The following is a 24,392-nucleotide window of genomic DNA, read 5'->3' as shown; positions in this document are numbered from 1 at the left end:
GAGTATATGGAATCTTTATGATAAATCCATACCACATCAGAAAGTATACATATGAATTCATAATGATTTGTCATTGTGCTTCTAAGAGTTTAACCCATATGGAGATCAGTTACACACAGTTACTATTCTGCCCTCAAAAATAAGCGGTAATCATAGTACTAACATGTGGGTTAAAAAAAATCAAAGTTCATGTATTCAAAAAACATTTGTCCGTTTCCTACATATTCATAACTCAGAGTATCAGTCATTCTGATAGGGCCATACCATAGTTTCACAAAGGCAAAATTTAAGGCAAAAGTTATGGTTACTACTAGTTGCTATAAAAAGAAGTAGCAGAGGCTTTCAGTATTTCATGATCATACAGAATGAATATAAACATAAAGGCACATTAATATTTAAATTCCTTTAAAACACAGCTTAGGGAAAAAAAAAAAAAAGGAAAGAGAAAATATAGCAATCAAACACACTCCCCCCGCCTCCTGCCATCTCACCTACCCCTATCCTGCCATGCAAACAATGCAAAACCCAACAGCGGCATCAGCAACAACAAAATCCCATAGGACAGATGCAATAAACTTGCTACCACTCTATTTTTTATTTTTAAATATGTATCAACACTTACGTGTTAAAGTTGGGGAAATGCAGACACAGAACTCCACCTTGTCTATTAGTTTTAACACTAATTTATATATATATATTTTTTTTCTCCTAAAACTGAAAACGTTCAGGACTACTCTGAATAAACCTTTTTAAAACTCTGAAATTCTTCAACTTTGGTCATAAAAAAGTCCTATATTGCTCTTTCCTTTCAAAAATCAAATTTCTTAAAAGAATACTCTAGAGCTGCTCCTCCCATGTCTTCCTCACCACTCTTCAATCACAATCAAGCTTGTGTCCCTCACTGCTTGAGGGCTGCCATCTAATCTCGCCCCATTTCTTTTTTTTTTAAAATATCTTATTCTCCACCCTTTCCTTCTTGAAATTTTCTTCTTCCTTAGTTTTCTCTTCCTACCTCTTTGACTATTCCTCTTTCTATGTCCTTCTCAACTCCTTTTCAACAATCCTATTATTTTCTCAGGTGCTCAGGACAAAAGTATTCCAGTTATCCTCTGATGATTCTCACACAGCCTCATTTATTACTTCTTCACAACACTTCTTTCCTTTCCTACTGTCATCATAATAGATCAATACCTTGTTACCTCCAGTGTGAACACAATGCTAAAAAATCCATGTTCCTAAAATGCTTTGGCACCTGTCTTCATCACTTTATTCAAATGCTTTTTTTGGTTTCTCACTGTCTACAAGATCCTCCATAAACCATGCCTCATTATGACCTTTCTGCTCCAGTCTAACAATCTATTCGTTATTTCCCACACATTCTTATCTTTGTACCTTTATTATGTTTTTACCCCTGGCTTAAGCAGTAGATCTATTTCATCTAATCTTATCTAATCTCCCAGGCCTTCAGTGATTCGTTCCTCCTCTGACATCCTTTGTTGGAAATAGCCAGGAGACAGCATTCCATTATGACAGCTGAATTACCAGCTTAGCATTGTGCATGCTGGGGTGACAGAACACTGAGCTAAGGACAGACAGAAGGGCAATGAAACCACACAGGAATGAAGCTCAGGAGACGAGGTAAGGACTAGAGCAGTATCTACAGTACAAACCACCTGGCTCGCAGAATATGCTAACCTTAACTATATTTTACTTCCTTTATATTGTGTCCTGTCACCACAATTGGACGGAGGTAAGATCAGTGAGGGCAAGACTACTATATCATACCATTTCTACTCCTAGCATGATGCCCTAGACACAATGAAAACTTAATACTGATGATGATATGATGATGGTGGTGGTGATGATGATGATTAAATTATATTCCAAGTATTTCTGAAATATATGCTTGTAATATTTATTTGCTAGATCACATATCAAAGAATTTCATGTAGCACTTAAAAAGAGGTCTAGTAAAGTATCTACATTCTGGCAATTTAAATTTTGTTTTATTGAAAAAAATTCTAGTTTTGGGATAATAACAAAGTCAACTTTTAGGTGATTAAAATAAAAAAAACCCTTTTGTTCTTTTCACAACTTTACACACACACTGTACACACTGGTAAGCTCTATGTGGGCAGATACTACATCTGTCCTACCTACTATTTTATCTTCATCTCTTAGCACAATGATTACCGCACATGGCAGGTGCTGAATAAATATTTATGTAAAATGAATGAATACACTAACAGGTAAGCTTAAAGAACAGGACTTTCTATTTTCTTGGCTTATGGACCTGGCCAATGCAACTTGTGCAATAACCCAAAGGATCAAAATTGTAATTACACAAAAGTGGGCTCTTCATTAAGGAAGTCAAGCTGAATAAATAAGGATCTCAGCAGCCAAAAACCTGCAACAGTTATTCTAACAATACTTGAGTGTGACAGAAATAAGTGAAATTTCACCTTATTTATTGAAGTAATCTATCCTCCCCAAAGTGAGAGTTTAGTGATAGAGCATTTAAAATTATGCTTAAAAGAACTGTTATCAAAGTTTATAAGACACTCAGTATGGAGACACAATTACATTTTATCCCTCACTGTATTTATACTCATGCAAATTTCCCCTCCAAATTTGACTATATACCTTATAATTACTATAGAAGATGTAAAGAAACACGTATTTAATATAGTCACTATTATTTACTAAAATGGTAATATTTTCAAAATGATGACTACTTTAGGCATAAAACTGATAGAACATTTATTTTCTTAAAATAATAATTTTTTTATACTTACAGCTGTGTCATCAAAGAGGTTGAGTAAAGAAATCAGAAAGGCCCGTCTGTGTTGGCGGTTTCCACGGATCATGGAGTAAAGGTGTGAACACAAAGCACTAGAGGACTCATCTTGTCTGAAACCCCTTACAGGATCTTTTAGGCATGTGTTGATTGCCTGTTGTACCTGGTAAGACATCTTCATACCAGCCACTGCTTTCATCTGAAATCAATAAAAGCCTCATTTTTGACATGGAAATTAGTTAATAGTCAAATTAAAAATACACTTTGAGCATTACAGTCAGAAGCTAACTCCACTGTTTGGTTTTCTGTTTGGTTTTCTTATTTAAAATAATAAAATCACAGAACACAAATGCTGGAAGGAGTATCAGAGATCATCTATTGCAACCTCCTCGTTTTGTGTAAGAAAATATCAAGAACCAAAAGAGCCATTACTGCCAAGCTCACACAGTAGGGACTAGAACCCATGCATCCTTATTTTTAGTCCAGCATGCTTGCTGGACTGTCACCTCTAGCTCAATCTTAAGAGTTAATCTTAAACAAACACCTTGGGTGACAAACTTAGTTGCATGTTTAGAAGTAAATACTAAGCAAAATATTTTATTCTAATATGAATATGGGCGGGACATTTATCAAGGAAATGGTATACCAAAGAAAGACGTTTAAATTTAGGTTATACAATTTAAAAACACATACATGAATGAATCCAGCATATTTTTTGTCTATTTCCACAAGCTGTTGATCAGCCTTGTTCCTCATAGCTGGTTCCGGGTCTGTTCCCATGGCAATTAAATACGGTACACACTAAAATAAAAATAAAGGTATTCTTTTAGTATAAATAAATAAAAGATTTATAAGACATCACAGCAGTAAAAGCTCTATATGATCATGACATATGTTAAAACTCACTGTATACCTGTGATATATATATTTAGCTTTATAGGCCTTCCTATAAATGTCATGTCTTAGTGTTCTTTTAAAAATGACTGATCTTCCCTTAGATTAAATTATCTTAAAGCAAAAAAAAAAAAAAGCAATGAAGCATCAGCAAAAATACTGATGTGGTGAAACTGAAACAATTTCAGTGTGAAGTAAAGGTTCTTTAAACATAAAGAGCTCCTACACTAAGATTATCCATTTAAGATTATGACATATAGTACAAATATATAATCCAATAATTTTTCAAGCTTGACTGAATTTGCTATGTAAAGATAACACAGAACACAAAGTAATTTGTCTTCCATATTCAAAACTAGGAAAATATAAATTCTTCCACAATACTAATTTTATATAGGGCTTTAATGATCAGACAGTCTGACAGCTAGTATTTTGTTAATAGCAATATCCACTGGATTTCTGAAGTCAAGAAACACCAATACTATGTTAAAAGAATCTGAACGAGTGGTGAGACCTGAAAAGAACAAACAAAAAACAGCTTAAAAATGAATAAATAAAAGCACAGCACTAACTTTTCTGAAAAGGATGATCATGGATTAAATCCTGAATCGGGGGAGAAAGTCCATAAAGAATATTACTGGCTTGGGGCACCTGGGTGGCTCAGTCGGTTAGGCATCTGACTTTTGGTTTCAGCTCAGGTCATGATCTGAGGGTCATGAGATCGAGCCCTGCATGAGGTCCATGCTCAGTGATGAGTCTGCTTAAGATTCTTTCCCTCTCCTTCTCCCTTCCCCTCTGCTCCTGCCCTGATTTCCATTCTCTCTCTCAAATACATAAAAAATAAAACGTTTATTTTATTTTTTTTAAAGATTTTATTTATTTATTTGAGAGAGAGAGTGAGAGAGAGAGAGAGCACAAGAGGGGGGAGCGGGAGAGGGAGATGCAGACTCCCCGCTGAGCAGGGAGCCCAGTACGGGACTCGATCCCGGGACTCCAGGATCATGACCTGAGCCAAAGGCAGTCGCTCAACCAACTGAGCCACCCAGGCGCCCAAAATAAAACCTTTAAAAAATAAAAGAATATTACTGGCTCAACTGGCAAAATCTGAAAATGGACTGTATATTAGGTAAGATTGCATCCATGTTATATCTCCTGAATCTGATCACTGCGTTATGGTTTTGTAAGAGACTGTCCTTGTTCTTAGAAAATATATATATGCTGAAGTGTTCAGAGGTAAAGAATTATTGTGATATCTCAAAATTACTATCAAATGATTCAGAAAGAAGTGTGTGTATGGCGAGAGAGATAAAGTAAATGTAGCAAAATGTTAGCAAATACTGAATGAATACAGGTGCAGAGAATATAGGGGAGTTTGCTGTACACTCTTGCAATATTTTCGTAAGTGTGAAATTTAAAACTGAAGTTTAAAAAAGCACGTATAATAATAAAAAGCATAACCAACTAAGGTCATTCAGAATACCAGCAAAGAGTCCTAAGTATCTCAAAAATTCAAGAGTCTCAACATACTATTGTACATTTTATTATGTGATCTTGATGATGATGACCCTGAGTCATGAACCAGCTAAATATTCATTAGTATGTTTTATTTCAGGACATAGGGAAGAACATAGCATATTCACTTATAGCATATTTTAGGAAAAGTGCTATAACAAATAGCCAAAAAATTTTTTTAAAGGATATAGGCTTTTGGTTATTTAATAAATTCCCTTCTGTAGCCTATGGTACTCTCCTGAACATGTCAGATGGGTGGTGTATACACTACTACATCAGCATTAGTTGCCAATCCTTAGTAACACTGATATGTCTTTATTATGTCAGTTAGTCCTCATACCAATGTTTTGAGGTATTAGGTAGTTGATGTTACCTCCAATTTACAGATGAAGGAACTGAACTTAGATAATATAATTTACTTTTCTATGGACTAAAATTCACCCTGCTTAACAGTTACACAATACTCTTAACCCCAGTTAACTCTCTTGACATTACAGGCTATTGGTTCTTAGGGGAGAATAGTCAATATGGATTAAAACAAATCATCCCTACTTAGAGAATTGATTACAAGTTCATATTCTACCAATATTAACTGGAAATTTATTCAAGAGACAAAATTTTGAGTAGATGGGTATTTTACAGTAATGACAACCTAGGAGAGGGATTCTTAAGCATTTAGGACAAAAAACTTAACAAGTTGAATAAAGAACTACTATTCTCTAATCACAATGTCATCAAATGATAACAAATTTGGCTCTTTTAGTAAAACATACTTACCTGAACTGGATGAATGAGACCTTGGTTTAGGGTCAATGCAATGACATTCAGGGCAAAGTGGCGTACACTTGATTGGGTGTGAAAAAATGCTTCGAGCACCTGTTTGAGGTAAAGCTGCATGATGGAACTACTCATCCCTGAGGATACATCACCCATTTCTTTTAGATCTTCCTGTTTTGCAACTTTCTTCCCTATAAAAGGAAGTAAACATATTAAGAATGTGTATATTAACTTTATGAAATACACCCAATTAGGCCACAGCCAAAAGCACAAAAACTGTAGCTAGTGCTTTGGCTCAATGGCTGGCTCTTCATCTTTCTTGTGTGTATGTCTCTGTCAGAGGCACCTTTGAGAACCTGAGGAAAACTATAATTTCTATCCTCCTGCAAAATGTTAATGTCTGCACATACATTAAATTTTAAAAACTATTTTAGGGAGTTTATAAATACCCTAAAGCCTAGCTATGGACTTAAGGACTCTTCTTTAACAGAATTTCTTCATATAATAGATAAAGAAATTCAGGTGTCTGAATTAAAAAACAGACAGTATCCTAACTGTAGCCACACTGTGAAATTTAAAAATAAATTTTTACTTACAGTCTCTATCTGCTTGTTGCATCCTTGTATCCTCTTCTTGTAGGTAGGTCTGGAGGTTTTTTAACACTTGTATTTTTAAATTTACTGAAGAGTTCTTATCAGATAAAATGTTATTATATAGATTTTTTACCTCTTGCTCAAACATTAGACTTGGATGCTGAATAAAGGCAAATCCTAAAGAGAGAAAAAAATATTTGACATATTCATATTAAAATTACATATAATACTTAATGAAAATGTTGATAAATTATGTAAAGAGCTCCTTATTTCAAAAATTAAAACTTAAAATGACTGGAAGAATATATATGCTAGTGGCCTTACCCAGAGAAGTATAAGAGCAGGTACTTCTTTCCCCATGAATTAAAAACAAGAAATTGCATTTCAAAGGAGAATTTCACACAAGAGGAAACCTTGAGGAGGGAGCAGGGCCTAGTGGCTAGGGGAGTGGATTAGGAGTCAGGTGTCTTGGGTTCTATTCCTGGTCCACCACTGACTTGTAGTGTGACCTTGGGTGAGTCACATAATCTCTCTGTGCCTCAATTCTCCATCTGTAAAATGGGGACAATAATATTTACCACCCACCTACCTCAAAGGGATGTTTTCAGGATTTAAGAGGTAAAGTCTGCAAACATTTTTTAGATCCCTAGCAGAAGGTACTACATTGGCATTATTAAAAAATAATATATATTTATCCAGTTGATGAAACAGAATAATTCTAGAATAAACTTGACTAACAATATCTTCCATTTATTTTTTATGGCATAATAAAGCCACAATGCTGAATCTTATAACCATAAGTTAATAAGTAGCAAAATAATACTATTCATGTTTATTTATACAAAATGCTTATTTATGTAAGATGAAGATCTTTAATGATATCAAGTATTACTGATGCCAAATAACAAACTAAACTCAGAGCATAGAGTGATCAGGTAACTAATCCAAGGTCACACAGTATAATAGAGCTATGGCCCAAGCAAGTGTCATTTATTAACTGGTCTAGAGGCACTATTTTCTACATAGTGCTAATTTTTCAAGTTAAAATTTGCACTATTTGTTCTCTGAATTAACACTGTAAGTTTTGCCACTTCACATAACTTATGTCCAGACTGAATATTAAAAGGTACACCTTTAGCTTGAAGGTAACACTATAACTCCCTAAAGTAAGTGATATCTGAATTTTTAGTAGATTTGCTATATGTAATTTTCTGAAAGGGATGAAGGGGTAAGATACTAAGATTTAAATTTATTTAAAGAAATCAGGAAATATTTAGTGAGGTTTGGGTAACTAAAAATTTATTACTCACTTTTGTTCAAAAGACTAATATAAACAATTGCTCATGCATATTAAATTGTAAAACTTGTTAATGCTACCAAAATAAAGTTTCTCTGATGAACAGAGAAGTTACATGACTTGCACAAGGTCACCCAGAAAATCACTGGCTGAGCCAAGAATGGAACCCAGGTGTCTTAACCCCCAGTCCTATATTCTATATACCAAATCCTACTGTGAATAGAAACATATTTAAATAAAACAACAGTTTAGACTCACATTATTGCAAAATTTGTTCAACCTCTCAAACAACCAAAACTATAAAGAAATTTAGACTTAACTTACCTAGACCAATGATGGCTTTTGTTTGTACTTCTTCATCTGAATGTTTTGTAAAATACATCAATAGTTCAAGTACTTTATCCTTTATATTAACCTAAGGGGAAAAAACCACATTCAAGTGTATGAAGAAGAGTAACTTCAATCAGTTTTCAACTATAAAGGAAAAAACCTAAAAGCAAACAGTGAGAACTTCCACACGTGAACTTTACTAAAGAATAAATCACCAATCAATTTATAAATCCATAGATTTTAGAACAGTGACATTCAAAATAAAAGTCTGTGACAAAGAAGTTTGTGTAAGAATACAAATTAACATCCTGTTCCTTCATTGAGAAAATTAAAAAAAAAAAAAAAGTCAGCTGCTTACCCAGTGTGCCTACAGTTACAGAGATGATAGAACTTGTATAAGCTTCTTGTTATAAACCAGTAACAAACAGTTCGTAGATCAGAGGTTAATCTGAGGACCATGTTTTGGGTTGCACTGCTTCAGAATTCTCATTAAACCAGACTACTCTAATGCTGCTTTCATCCTGGGTCATTAGTAATTTTCAGTTCACAGGGTCACACAGTCCTATTTTTTATAGCATACTAAGTAATTAATATTAGAATCTTTACCTTACTGTTGCCTTTAAAATCCTCTAGATCAAAATCAAAATGCCGGCACAGTGCTCCAACAGTGAAAAGGGATCTGAGAAGTGCTGGTTTGTTTGTTAGAAGTGAGGTGTTATTTGGGTCTTCCTGGTGCTGACTTTTTAATTTTGAAATGGCACCTATTAAGATAAGTAATATTTATTTACAAGAAACCTTTTATCCTTGAATCTTTAAATAATTACTCCTAAGTTGTTATAATTAAATTTTACTAATGGTTCTAGGTATCACACAAATCTAGAATTATGAGGGCATACCTTATAGCCTAAAAGAATTAATAGAAGAAAAAAAAAGATATTTAAATTTTATTTTACATAGTGGGCAAAAAACTTACCAACATTTAATATGAGGTAAATTTCTGAAGGAATTACATTGAATTCTTAAGGAAATACAAAAGATACTAGAAAATACTGCTTCTGAGAATGGACCAGAGGACAATCACACCTCTTAAAATTCCCTCGATGCTGTCTTTATCAGATGTGTTTTTCTTTTTCTTTTAAAGATTTTATTTATTTATTTGATAGAGAGAGACACAATGAGAGAGGGAACACAAGCAGGGGGAGTGGGAGAGGGAGAAGCAGGCTTCCCGCCGAGCAGAGAGCCCGATGCGGGACTTGATTCCAGGACCCTGGGATCATGACTTGAACCAAAGGCAGATGCTTAATGACTGAGCCACCCAGGTGCCCAGATGTGTTTTTTATTAAAAAGGAGCTATATATACTACAGGATGTAGAAGGACAATTTTAAAGCCCAGGCATTGAACTTACCATAGTATCTATTGAAACAGGCCCACACAAATTTAAAATTTTGTGTCACTTTATTTACAACTGCCCCAAGACAGCTCACACAATGTTGCACTACCTAAAAGATACAGAAAATGTTACAGTTTAGACAAAAGTTAAAGACAAAGGTAAAAACATATGATTTAGTTAGCATTTTATACTAATCGATGTGAGATGGTAAAATGAATGCTTACAGTCATGCCATACTTGATGATAAGCTTCATTAGATCTTCTTCAATAGTGGCAAGGAAAGTTTCACTTGGATGCTCCATCAGTGGTACAACCAGCTCTAGGATTTTTGCAACATTGCAGATAACCATGAAATCATTTTGTGTCTACAATGATAAAATCAGTGCTTTATGAATATCAAAATCTAACAAGAAAAATATATACCTTTATGTATTTGGGGGCTGAGGTATTACATATGTAAAGTTTCAGTTGAAAAAAAAAAAGACTATTAGAAAAGAGTTTTTTTAAGGTATGGAAGGAAGAACATCAGACAGTGTCAGGAATCTGGATTCTAGCTCTGCTAACTTACCATGTAACCTTTGGGTCACTTAATCACAAAACTACAGTTATTCTTTTTTTCCCCTAAAATGTAACACAGGCCAATTCTGAACAAAGGTGTTTAAATATTAACTGAGCATTTTACTAAGATTGATACTGTTTTTAAGATTAGTATTTTTCAAACTGGTGTACGTTAACCTAGTAGTTCTCAATTGGGGGGTGAGTTTGTCCCCACAGGATATTTGGCAATATCTGGAGAAATTTTTGGTTGTCCCATTAGAGGACTTGGGGGGGGGTACTACTGGTATCCAGTGGATAGAGGCCAGGAATACTGTCAAGAATCCTACAATGCTCAGAATAGTTCTTGACAACAAAGAATAATCTGGCCCTAAATGTCAATTCTGCTGAGGTTGAAAAGGCTTCTGTTAATGCTTTTTCTGATAGATGAAAATACAGAATCCCAGAACTAAGTATAAGACTTCTTTAAGATCTGAAATATTAAATTTCTAATTTTAAAAAAGGTTAGAACATTGATTAAAAAGCAGTTTAAAAAAACAGGTAGAACATTAAAAAAAAAAAAAAAAAACAACCCCAAAAGGTTAGTAACGAATTTACAATAAAGTCTCTTTCACAAAAAAAAAAAAAGTTTCTTTCCACCCACTATCCTCCAGTCACCCAGTTCCCTTGTCCTAAGGCAACCAAAGTTACAAGTTATTTTTGTGAAGTAAGGCATTCAACATTTTTTATCTAGTCAAGTTATTACTCTTTAGTCTTAGCAACAGGTTACTGACACTCATTTTGGACTCTTTGAGCTTATTACCTCTCACTAAATAAAAATATTCCCACCTTACATTCATCCATCTTTTCAGCATACCCACAGGATTAAATAAAAACATAAGATGAATACTCTAACAAAGAAATCCTGTCATTTCCTGCCCTCTCCCACTCCCACTTCCTTTAAACAATAGATGGATGAGTAAAGTGGTCTAGGGATGAAGAGTTTTTGTTAAGATAAATTCATCTGAGAATCATAGCTAAAATTTTACTTTGAAACTACCCTTAACATTTCTGGCCTAGAAAGTCAAGTACAAGAAATAACTTAAAATCGAGAAGAAAAATTTAAAGAAAGACAGAAATCGTGAAGGAAAAGAGCAGAAGAATATAATACTAAGAAAAATACCTGAAATGACTATAATATAAGATGCTTCAATATCTAAAAAACTTAAGAGTAAAGAGTTTTCAAAATAGGAAAGAAAAGCTCCACAATTCAAAGGTTTTAAAATGGTCAAATGATATAAATAGTCAAATCACAGAGAATTAAGTACAACTGGTTAATATCATAAAAAAGATGCTCAACCTTCTTGGATATCAGGGAAGGGAAAATGAAGCAACAATGAACTATTCCTTTACACCTGACTGGCAAAGAATATAAAAATGACATAGACTGTCCTATACTGGTTTCCAAAGAGGCTATAAAACATGTCCACCAGCAATGTGGAAAAATCTATTAAAAAAACCAAAACCCAAAACCAAAACCAAAAGAACATTCCCTTAATCTAACAAGTCCATTCCTTAGGATCTATCCCAAAGAAAAAAAAAGCACCACTATTTAAAGGTATATGAATAGCAATGTTTATTAAGGAACTGTTTGTAGTGTCTATCAATAGGAAACAATGTAAAAACCTGCCAAAATGGGAAATGGTTAAATAAATCATAGGACATCCATAAGATGGATAATGTATACATATATATGTATGTATTAATATGATATGTATATAACATAACTTGATTTTAAAAAACTGGTCAACTGGTTATATATGGGTGTGTGTGCACAATTACAGAAGCAGGGATATAGTATGTAAGGATACTCCAGGTTGTTCATCCTGAGATGAAGAAGAATAAAGATGGAGGGAGGTAGGATACAGAAAACAAAAAAATTTAAATCTGTCTAGCATATAGGAGATGGCCTTATTTATATAAAACTTTGTGTGTATGTGTATAAAACTTTCCAACATTCATCCTTCCCTTTAGCATACCCACAGGATTAAATAAAAAATATATTTATAGATCCTTTTTAGTTCATGAGCATGACGGTAGAGTGTTCACACTGTTATGTGACATGTGCCTCCCTCAAACCTTGTTACAACCTCGGCACATTACCTGTCTGACATGATTAAAAAAATATCTATGCGCATACATGTGTACACACACACATAAAAATTATACAAAATGCTTTCAAAGTAATCTTGCTTCAAAGTAATATTGGTTCAAGCAAAGCCTATTCATGCAAGTTGTATTATAGACTAGTTCTTAGAAGCAAAACAGACATGGGGTTAAATTCTAGCTTTGGGACTGGTCAGCCATGTGCCACTGGGCAAGTCATTTATATTCTCAAAGCTTTAGTTTCTTATCTGTAAAAATGAGATAGTAACGATACCTACTTCACAAGGTAAATGAGCTAATGCATGTAAAATTCTCCATAGTACTTGGGACTGTGCTCAATAAATATTAGCTATTATTACTGGCATAGATTACATATTAATCAATTTGTTTCTGGATCTAATACAAGCCCTGAAGACAGAATTAGGATCCCAGAAGTATTATATGTTGTTTTTATATATTTATCTTCTGGTACTTTCCGCAGTTAAAATTTCTCAGGTTTTTCATCTAGAACTTGTTAATTTAGATCACCAAAAAATGAGACCTTAGCAGCAAAGCAAATTTAATAGAGAAAACAGTTAAAATTAGTTCCTTAGGAACACTGGGAACATAGTAAGTAAAAAAATTATTTACATTTTAAAGTTTTTAGACTACTTCAAAATTTAGTGTTTATAATAAGCCACTTAACTCACCATCCTGTCATATAAATTGTTGGACTATTTTACATTAGCAATGTTTTATTTGATTTTCACATTTAATCTTCGAAAAACAGAGTACGTGCAACATTAACTTAAAACCACCACCTAACATCTCTGATTGACTAGATTTTCCATATTCAACATATTGATGTATTATAAAGTAAGTATGATATACTCATAAGAAAATATACTGAAATGACAAATGAAAAGCAAATTTAGAATCCCAAAGACAGTAAATTTCTCAATGAGAGGAACTCTGCCTCATTCACCTTTGAGGTCTTAGCAGTAGTTACAACATTTAGTAAGCATTTACTGAGGGTTTGACCTGAGGAGCTTACGGAGGAAATGAAGCCTGAACTTCATTTATAATACATCAGAAAAAAATAAAATAAAAACAATATAATACATCAGAAAAATGATGTCTGTAGATAACTTGCCACAAATACTAGAACATATATTTGAGTACATGACACAGTTGATCAGTCAGTGAAGCTGTGGACGACACAATGTGAACTCTAAATTGAAAATACTTACTACATGGTAAGACAGAAAAGTAGGACAGCTCTATACTTACACTACATTTAGTGGTAAGGTATGGCTGCATAGTCATGGCATGTTTAACCATGAGCTGAGGTCTTATTTTGCTGAATAAGAACAAAGTGGTTATGCAAGCTACCAATCTTCCAGAATTCACACCTTTATTGTCAGAGTCTGGAAAAACAGAAATAAGATACTAAAATATGACAAGGCAGTGGAAATTATACAATTATTTAAATTACTCAGTATCACCCCCTGAATTGATTTAGTACATGCTTCAATAAAAGATTAGCATTTCTTATGATGCTAGACTTCCTACATTTTTTTCTTTTATTATACATATTACATATATTAAGTATAAAAGACAAAGAGGCTGTGCTATGGAAGGCAAATTTTACACTAAGGGGTGTAGGACTGAAGTTAAAAAGTGGAATGGAGGCTAAGTTTAGGGATGGGTTTTTGGGAATAAACATGGTGTTACTTATATCTAAAAATGGATGGAAGTAAGTATGGGAGAGTTAGCAAAGGGGGACAAAAACAAATTAGCTGAGGTGATACTGTGTTTGAGGGTACTGGGAAAAAAAGAGATGCTACCATGGTAGAAGAATGTTAAAAGACTGCAGTGACAAATTAAGAAGCTGGACCAGTGCTACATCAGAAAGGTAAACAAACTACTGCTCCAGTGGGAGGAAAATGCTGCTAGTTAGGAGATACAGTGGTTCTTAGGAGGCAAATCAGTTTTTAGAAGAGATCAGCAATTTTTCAACACTGACAACAGTATCACCCTTAAAATCTAGGATAGGCAAAAATAGGGGAAACAGAACTAGGAGATAAAAAGAAAAAGAGGTACACATGGAAAATGAAAAAAAAAATCAAAGAAAAGAAACTGCGTAAAAAATATAAAGGATATCAACAATTTCCTTAGGTGCCATAATGGTACCTCTGTAAGGCTCCCAATTCTGGAGAATGACCAAGGCTGACTATTGTTTCTCATCAATGTACATTAGGATATAGGAAGTAATGTTAGTCTTGGGTGCTTTAAGCAATAGATTATCAATTATTACTTTTACAGTTTTATATGATTACTTATATTCTGATTAATAACTTCAAATTTGTGACTGGTAAATAACATAATAGATAATATAAAATATTAAGTATTTAAGGAATTTGTCAATTTAAAAAATATTAACCGTTTTATCTAGCTCAAGATTAAATACATTTTATATAACAATTATAAATGATATTAGGAATGTACTACAAATCTTTTAAAAACATTTTTATCATAGTTAAAACAATTTCATTTTGAGAGAAAATTTTATATCATTTAAGAGATATCAAACAGTTTTTGGATGAGTGCAACTAGCTAAATACATATTAGCACCTGGACTTTTATGTCTGTTCAACATAACATCTAAAATTATATGCTACTGAAAGATGTAGAAGAGATGAGGCCTATGCTTTTATTATACTTCTCTAAATAATCTTAGTCAACCTAAACAATATAATCTAGGATGCAACATCAAACAAAAAACCCCCTTCATTTAAAAGTGAAGTAGTTATTAGGCTAAGCAGAACCAGAAGCAAATTGAGAAATGTGCCCAAAGTATTTTAAAATATCTTACAAAATCAACTTAATGACCAATATATAAAATGTCTTACCAGCTAGAGATTCCTCATATTTAAGAATGTGCTCAACTAGGTTATCAACAAGTTGAGTACAAGCTTTCTTCACAGGTTTATATGAGGAATCCTCTTCAGACTTCAACAACTATATATGTATATATATAAAAAAAAAAAAAATCCCAGTATAATTATTCATTAGGCAATAATAATATAAATGCATTAAATGTGTCCATAAAAAGCTTTTCAGTTTGTCATTAACAATTAATATGGAAAATGCAAATAAATAAACAAAAAATATAGAGCAAATGTTTTAAAATATCTTATAAACCAGTAATTTATAAATACTTTCAAACAATGTTAGTATGAAGTATTTAAACTGCTGTGTGTAGGACCTGAGGTAGGATATGAGAGAAATGAGAAAGGTGACCTTCCTTAATGCTCAGTGCTAGCTGGATTATTTTAAAGAATTAGAATTCCATTCTTCATTATTTCAAGTCCTTTGATAGCTCAAAAAAGTATGAGTTAATTACATTTTTTTTTATATAATTGTAACTTCATCTGAATTGCACCTTCAATTTTATAATTATAAAACATAAGGCTAGATTTCTTTTCTGTATTATCCTTTGCCAACTTATTAATAAACAATGTAAGAAAAGTGTTAGGAATGATGAGATGAGGAGAAAAGATCAGTCTAACTATAGCCAAAAAATAAAACAAGTTCAAACTTTTATAATCATAGGTCAATTGTAAAGTCATCTACGGTGTATTTGTTTTGTTAATACAGACTAGCTAATACAACTCTGGAGATATTAAAGAAGTTGAAATGTGTATTTGATTTTCATGAAGAGTTCCCGTGCTGTCCAATATAACTTGCTGCAGTGATGGAAATGTTCTTTATCTGTGCTGTCTAGTATGGTTGCCACAAGACATATGCAGCTACTAAACACGTGAAATGTTGGTAGTATGACTGAAGAATTAAAATCAAATAAAAACAAAAATTCAAATTAAGTTAAAAAAACACATGTGGCTAGTATTGGATAGCTCAAGTTTAAACTTTCACTACAAGATGCACAAATGATTAAAACAATTGACAGCAATCAGTATAACATAACACATATGTTGCCCCCATCCTCTTCAATTTAAATAAATCAAAAAAGAAAATTCCAATTTTCAGTTTCAACTCTGTACAGCAAATTCTACTTGTCCTACTCCATAACTCAATTCCTTAAGCAGCTACTAAAATCACATGCTAGCCTTTTCCAGGCAGGAGCAGAAAACGATCCCCTCTTCCTTATTTTTTCTTTCCCCTCTCCAAGAGATCAAGTATACATAAAAGTATAAATCCTAGATTTTGGTTCATGACACACCATTAATACTGCTATGTGCTCTTTTGTTTACTTATAAAAATATTGTACTATGAACCCAACTCAAGAACAAGAATATTTCCATGGACTTTTATTTTCCCAATGTGTTCCTTCCCTTATTCCACCTTCCTGTATCACTTCAAGGTAACCACTATCAGGAATTTTAGAATTTCCTTGCTTAAAAAAATTGTGTAAGCTGTATACTGTTTATACTTTTGCCTGATTTTCAACTTTCTAAAAGGTATCATGCTAGATGCAGTTTTCTGGGACCTGCCTTGTTCACTCAACATTATGTCCCTAACTGTAATCCAGGTTGTTGCAAATGACTGTATTTTATTCATTTTAACTGATAAGCAACAGGCTACTGTGTGTCCATACTGCAATTAATTTAGCTATTCTGAAGACAGGTTGATTACACTTTTTAGTGGCATAATGAGCATTCTTTTATTTGTCTCCTGGCACACATATGCAAGATTTTCTTGGGTATATACTTGAAGTGGAATTGTTAGGTCACAGGTTATATAACTGTTGAATTTTATGCTGTATTTTTTCAAATTGGTTGTAGTATTAATAGTTTAAGAGATACTGTTTAATCCATCTCTTTTCCATTATTTGTTATCATCTGACTTCTCAATTTCTGCCAATCAAATGTAAAACATAGTCTTGATTTGTATTTTCCATATTATTAATGAAGTTGAACACTGTATAGGCCATATGTGCTATTTCTCATATGAAATGCCTATTCATGACTTTTACTTATTTTCCTACTGGGACTCTTGCCTTACATTAGTTTATAGAAGAGGAGTTCTTCACATATTCTTAATAATGATCCTTTTTTCCATGTTTCATGTGTGTCAAGTATCGTTTCCAAGTTTGTGACTTGTGTTTTTGCTTTAAGATGTCTTTTAATTCAGAAATGTATTCCCTTTCAACACAGTGAAATTTATCAATCTTTTAAGGTTAATGGTTTTGGAACTGAAGAAATCTTTCCTTACAGAAAGGTCAAAAATATATTCACATATATTATCTTCTAAAGGTTTTAAAGATTTTCTTTAATCTATATGGAGGTGATTACTGAGTGAAGTAGGAATCAATTATTTTTTTTAAGATTTGAGAGAGAGAGAGAGTGCGCGCGCACGCGGGTGCGGGGGTAGGTAGGGGGAAGGGCAGAGGGGGAGGGAGAAAGAATCTCAAGCAGGATCCCCACTGAGCACAGAGCCTGACATGGGGCTCGATCTCATGACCCTGAGATCATGACCCGAGCAGAAACCAAGAGTTGGACACCTAGCCAACTGAGCCACCAAGGGGCTCCAGAAGTAGGAATCAATTCTTAAAAAAAAAAACAAAAACAAAATACCTTATGGATAGCCAATTGTTCCAACCCCATTTACTGAGAGCTCCATTCTTTCCCCATTAACTGCAGTGCCACTTCTATTTTATAAGTATATCCTAAATACGTGGAGGCTTATTTTTGGGCTCTCCATCTTGTTCTATTGGTATATTTAGTACCACACTACCTTAACTACTGCATCTTTAAAAATAAGTCCTTAGAAATGACAATTATTTTTAGTTCTCTGCTTTTCCACATATATTTTACAATCACCTCAATATATCTGAGGACTATTTTTTTCTTTTATTTATTTTTTTTAAAGCAGGCTCCACACCCAGCATGAAGCTTGAACTCACAACCCTGAGATAAAAAGTAGAATGCTCTACCGATTGAGCCAGCCAGGTGTCTCTTGACGACTATTTTTTATTTTGATGAGATCTCTAAACATATTGCCATTTTGCATGATTTTCATTTTAGGTTTATAGTTACTTTCTGTCAGATTTTATTCCTAGTTTATTAGAAGTTATCAAAGTTATTACATTTTATCAAAAATTTTTCCTGTGTTCCCTGGAATGATTACTTATTTCTTCTTCTTTAGTGTTAAATCATACATACACACTGATGTTAAGCCAGCCGTATGCTTATATATGCATAAGTGCATGTATATACGTATACATATGTATACATACACACACATCTGTATCCATCTTATTTTTGATGTATTTCAAAGTAAATTGTAAACGGTATACTCTTTTTTTCCCTTTGAGATAAAATTTACACAAAATGAAATGTACAAATCTTTAGTGTTCATTTCCTCAGTTTCATTAAGTGCATTCGCCATTAGAACTCAAACTCCTATCAAAATACAGAACAGTGATCTACATCTTTAGCTTATATCAGAATCATCTGGAGAGACTATAAAATATAGAATGGTGGGCCCACCCTGAGAGTTACTGGGTAACTGAGTAAATATCACTCAAGGACTTAATTTTTTCGCCTGGGAAAGAGGTTAGACTTTTAGAACCACTGATAGAGACTTTTACCATCATCCTTGAAAAGTTCCCTCATGTTACTTCCCAATCAATCCCTGACCCCCTGCAATCACTCTTCTGAGTTTTTCCAATACAGATTAATTTTGACTCTCCTAGAACTTCATATAAATGGAATCAGAACATGTATTCTTCTGTGTGAGGCTTCCTTCACTCTGCATAATGTTTTTTATTATTCACCTAAGTTGTATTATCAACAGTTTGTTCCTTTATGATGTGGAATACTATGAAACTGTGTGGATATATCAGTATTTTTACTCATTCACTGGTTGATGGACAGTATTTGATTATAAACAAAACCAAATTGCTCCTTCAACACTTTAGATATCTCCTCAGCTTAAATATCCAATTTCATGCTTGAAGTTCTACCTTTCACAAAACACTAGAACAAGGACACAATTCAGTCAAGTTCTCTGCCACTTTATAACAAAGACAGCTCTGTTGTCCAATAGCATGTTTCTCATTTCCGTCTGAGACCCATCAGAATGGCCTTTACTGTCAGTACTTCTACCAACATTCTATACATGATTATATGTATTCTCTAAGAAGACAAAAGCTTTCTCTACAGCTTCTTTTCTCTCTGAGCCCTCACCAGAATTGCCTTTCAATGTCTCTTGAAATATCAGCTTTTTCTAGTATGCACATCAAAACTCTTCTAATCTCTACATATTATCCAGTTCCAAAGCCACTTCCACATTATTTGTTTTCAGCCGCATCTTACTTTTTGGTACCAATTTCTGTCTTAGCTTGGGCTGCTATAACAAATACTATAGACTAGGTGGCTTAAACAGAAATTTATTTCTCATAGCTCTGGAAGTTAGGAAATCTAAGACCAAGGTGCCAGCATCATCTGGTGAAGATCCTTTTCCTAGCTTGCAGATGACAGTCTTCTTGTATACTTATATGGCAGAGAGCAGAGAGAGATCATCTCTCTTGTGTCTCTTCTTAGAAGGGCATTAATCTGATTCACAAGGGCTCCACCCTTGTGATCTAATCATCTTCCAAAGGCCCCACCTTTGTATCACACTAGGGATTAGGCTTCAACATATGAATTTTGGAGACACACAAACATTCTGTCCACAGCATTCTCTGAGGAATCCTCCTGAGGAAGGAGTCCCATACTCTATGGAAAATATACTGTTAATTTTTTCCCTAACCTTCCCCAAAGGGACCTATGGTCTTTCATCAGGTTAACTGTACATTGGAGAAAAGGAAATGATCAGACCTTTTAGGGATTATTAGATGCTGGTTCTGAACTGGCACTAATTCCAGGAGACCCTAAAGGTTCCTTTAGGGTAGAGGTGGAGTTTGGAGGTCTTGTGGTCAATGGAGGTATAACTCTGGTCTGTTTCACATTGAGTCCAGTGGGTCCCCAAACACATCCTGTGATTATTTCTCAGTACCAAAATGAAAAATTGGAATAGATATACGCAGCAGCTGACAGAATCCCCACATTGGTTCTTTGATCCATGCAGTGAGGGCTATTATGGTGGGAAAGGCCAAGTGGAAGGCATTCCCACGAGGAATGCTTTTACCCAGGAAAATAGTATATTGAAAGCAATACTACATTACTGGAGGGGCTGTCAAGATTAGTACTATCATCAAAGACTTGAAGGATGCAGAGATGGTAATTCACACCACCTTCTCATTCAACTCACTTAACTGGCCTGTGCGGTAGACAGGCAGCATTTTGTTCTTACTGGAACAGACACTCTGGATACAGACTTGCCTTCCCTGCATGCAGTGCTTCTGCCAAAACTACTACCTGTAGATTTATAGAATGCCTTATTTACTGTCATGGTATTCTACACAGAATTACTTTTGATCAATGAAGCAAGTGGCTTGATAGAACATGGAATAGACTTTTGAAGAGTTACATATAGCACCAGATACATGGCAATATCTTGCATGGCTGGGGCAAGATTCTCCAGAAAGCTCTATATGCTCTGAATCAGCATCCAATATTTGGAGCTGTTTAGCCCACAACCAGGATTCACAGACCAGAAATCTGCAAGGGGTGGAAATGGGAGTAGCATCACTCACTATTACCTCTAGTGACCCGCTAGCAAAATTTTTGCTTCTGGCAACTTTATGCTTTGCTGACCTAGAGGTTTTAGTTCCAGAAGGAACTTCCACCAGGAGACACAACAATGATCCCACTGAATTGGAAGTTAAGATTACCAACCAACTACTTTGGGCTCCTCATGCCTCTGAATCAACAGGCAAGGAAGGGATTAGGGTACTGGCTGGAGTGACTGACTAGACTACTACTCTATAATGGAAGCAAGGAAGAGTATGTCTGGAATATAGGAGATCCCTCAGGGAAGTCTTAGTATTACCATCTCCTGTGATTAAGGTCAATGGAAGACTATACCAACCCAACCCAGGCAGGACTACTAGTGGTACAGACCGTTCAGGAATGAAGTCATGGGTCACCCCACTATGAACCAAGACCAGGTGAGGTCCTTGTTGAAGGGAAAGGGAATAGACAGTGGGCAGAAGAATGCAGCCATGAACACATTACAAGGTATAGGAACAAAAACTTTAACTGTCATGAGCATTTCCTACTTAATTTTTTCCTCTTATTCCCTTACCACAGAACATAAGAGGTACTGACTTCATATCATAGTATATTTAAGTCATGGGATATCAAGGAGAAGAGTAAATATCACTCAAGGACTTAATTTTTTCGCCTGGGAAAGAGGTTAGTGCATTTTCGGTTGTATGCAGGATAGCTGTATCATGTTAGGTGTAACTATGACCTTGTTACTGTTTTTTGGAAATGAAGTATGGTTAAAGAGATGTATATAGGTGCCAAGTTGACAAAGTGGATTTGTGATGGTTAATTTTATGTGTCAGCTTGACTGGGCCATGGAATGCCCAGTTATTTGGCTAAATATTACTTCTGGATATTGGTGAGGATGTTTCTAGATGAAATTCACATTTGAATTGGTGGACGCAGTAAAGCAGACCATCCTCTCTAATTTGGGTGGGTATCACACAAGCCATTGAGGGCCTGAATAGAACAAAAGGTGGAGGAAGGAAGAAACTGACTATTCTCTGTCTGAGTTGGGACATCAGTTTTCTCTTGCACTCCAACTGGGATTTATACCATTAGCTACCCTGGTTCAGGCCTTCAGACACAGACTGAACTACACCAGTAGCTTTTCTGGACTTCTAGCTTGCAGACAGCAGATTTTGGGATTTAAGAGCCTCCACAATTGCATGAGCCAATTCCTTATAATAAAACCTTTTCTCTCTCCTCTCGGTATCTTGTTAGTTCTGCTTCTCTGGAGAACCTTAGTACATGACCCTTCCATGTCAATCCCTGGCCCTCTGCAACCACTCTTCTGAATTTTTCCAATACAGACTAGTTTTTGCCTCTCCTAGAACTTTATATAAATGGAATCAGAATATATACTCTTCTGTGTAAGTCTTCTTCACTCTGTGTAAGTTATTATTATTCATCTAAGTTGCTGTATGTTTCAGTAGTCTCTTCCTTTAAGATGTAGGGTACTATTAAATTACATGAATATATCAATTTTCCTATTCATTCAATGGTTGATAGAGTATTCGACTAAACTTTAAGGACATCTTGTTTTAGATTACAAAGGCCAGGAACACATGAAATATAGGTTATTCAAGTTTTTTCAACTACCTGTATTTTCTGTTTTAAAGATTTTATTCATTTATTTGAGAGAGAGAGCGAGAGCAGGCGTGCTTGAGAGAGAGCACATGTCAGGGAGGAGAGGGGCACAGGGAGAGAGAGTAGCAGACTCCCACCTGAACAGGGAGCCCGACATACATGGGGCTTGATCCCAGGACTCCGGGATCATGACCTGAACCCAAGGCAGATGCTTAACCCACTGAGTCACCCAAGCGCCCCACCTGTATTTTCTTATAAATTAAAAAAGGACCATGGTCTTGGTTCGTAAGCAATGAAAATGAGTGGCACTAGAAAATCAATTCAATTTTTGTGTACCTGTCATAGGGATATGATAGTGGTTTAAATTAGACTACTTTATAGAAATAAAAAAATACAAGGACTTTCATGATAGAAATTTTTCTTTCACATGCTACTGAAAAATGGCAAAAAAAGCTACGAATTCATTAAAGGTTATGAAGGCAATGAATCTGCATACATTTAAAGTGTGTATGTATATATAACATATTAACAAAATTATTTAGTTGGTGGACAGTTTGGTGCATGCCTGATTTTGAAGCTATAGTACTCTAAGTTTCCCTAAAAAAACAAAGAAACCACATTCCATGAGTTGAGAATCACTGATCCATAAACTCACTCAACATACAAATAATAAAAATGAGAAATAGTGGAAACTGGATGGAGTGGAATGTGTATATGAGCTCATGTGGAAATAGTTGACGTGTGTTAATTTTTTCTTTTTTAAGATTTTATTTATTTATTTGACAGAGAGAGAGGGGGAACACAAGCAGGAGAGCAAGAGAGGGAGAAGCAGGCTCCTCACTGATCAGGAAGCCTGATGTGGGGCTCAATCCCAGGACCCTGGGATCATGATCCAAGAGGAAGGCAGACACTTAACCAACTGAGCCACCCAGGCGCCCGAAGTGTGCTAATTATTCTTTAAAATATATATATATATATAATTCTTTAATTATATATTAAAAAAATATATATATATTTTAAACTCTACCCCCAGTGTGGGCTCAAACTCACAACCCCAAGATCAAGAGCTGTATATGCTCTACCAACTGAGCCAGCCAGGCGTACCCATGTGCACTAATTATTCTTGACTCAAGAATTTCCAATGATTCTAGTAGTCCATTCTCTATATCCTTCCTAACCTCTCTTAAAAGTTATGCATACATGTTGTTATAACTGCTATAACTGTTACATGCATCTATAATAAATATTTTTAAGCTTTATTTCTTTCATTAAACTAAATTCTGCTAGTCTAATGACTGTATCACAAAGTCACAGTGTAACTGATAAACTAAACTGTTGTCAGAAACTAAAGTAAAATTAGACAATAGGGAGAAAGGACTGAATGAACAACTAGCTAAAGAGGACTAGAAAGTAAAGATATAAAGAACACAGAACTTACTGCTAAGAGATTATAAATCTAGTCATCTCCTTTCTGCTTCTAACTTGCCAATAATACATATGGATATTATCTTAGATCCTTTTTTGGAATACTAAATAATGACATTTCTGATAGTGACAATTAATTCGTACTCACTTATTGTAATTATCAGATGAAACATGTGGTTGTAGAGTCCTTTAGAAATTATTATGTCCCATCTGGAATGGCTGACATAAATATAACTAAGATGGTCATAATGCTTTGTAATATACAGCTAATTATTTGACTTAGGAGGGAAATGATATCAAATATATTATGTAAAATTATGAAATAAAAGATGATATATGGAAGATGATTTAGGAAGAGAACCTAAGATATTATAGACTGAAGAACATAAGCAAATACCAAATACCAAATACCAAAGGCATCTTAAAAATTTT

General features: G+C 34.4%; 1 protein-coding gene and 1 non-coding gene across 5 annotated transcripts in view; one reads left to right on the top strand and one right to left on the bottom strand.

The window, feature by feature from the left end:
• The window catches only part of NIPBL (NIPBL cohesin loading factor), a 200,867-nt gene that overhangs the window by 7,406 nt on the left and 169,069 nt on the right, over positions 1-24,392 (bottom strand). For all 4 annotated transcript variants that reach the window (XM_081826014.1, XM_006730414.2, XM_031024927.2 and 1 more), the window contains 10 exons: positions 15,183-15,291; positions 13,561-13,697; positions 9,816-9,956; positions 9,607-9,700; positions 8,807-8,961; positions 8,195-8,285; positions 6,577-6,750; positions 5,981-6,171; positions 3,491-3,598; positions 2,796-2,996 (listed from right to left, as the gene is read on the bottom strand). In XM_081826014.1, coding sequence (XP_081682140.1) covers positions 2,796-2,996; positions 3,491-3,598; positions 5,981-6,171; positions 6,577-6,750; positions 8,195-8,285; positions 8,807-8,961; positions 9,607-9,700; positions 9,816-9,956; positions 13,561-13,697; positions 15,183-15,291 — 1,401 coding nt within the window. The remainder of the gene's footprint in view (positions 1-2,795; positions 2,997-3,490; positions 3,599-5,980; positions 6,172-6,576; positions 6,751-8,194; positions 8,286-8,806; positions 8,962-9,606; positions 9,701-9,815; positions 9,957-13,560; positions 13,698-15,182; positions 15,292-24,392) is intronic.
• LOC115939926 (small nucleolar RNA U13) lies at positions 12,196-12,298 on the top strand. Its single transcript, XR_004074700.1, has one exon. It is a non-coding gene; the product is annotated as a small nucleolar RNA U13 (small nucleolar RNA).

Source organism: Leptonychotes weddellii, chromosome 7 (assembly GCF_054177405.1).
Source record: "Leptonychotes weddellii isolate Sample4059 chromosome 7, ASM5417740v2, whole genome shotgun sequence".
NCBI classification, from domain to species: Eukaryota; Metazoa; Chordata; class Mammalia; order Carnivora; family Phocidae; genus Leptonychotes; species Leptonychotes weddellii.
This window is presented reverse-complemented; position numbering and strand designations above follow the sequence as displayed.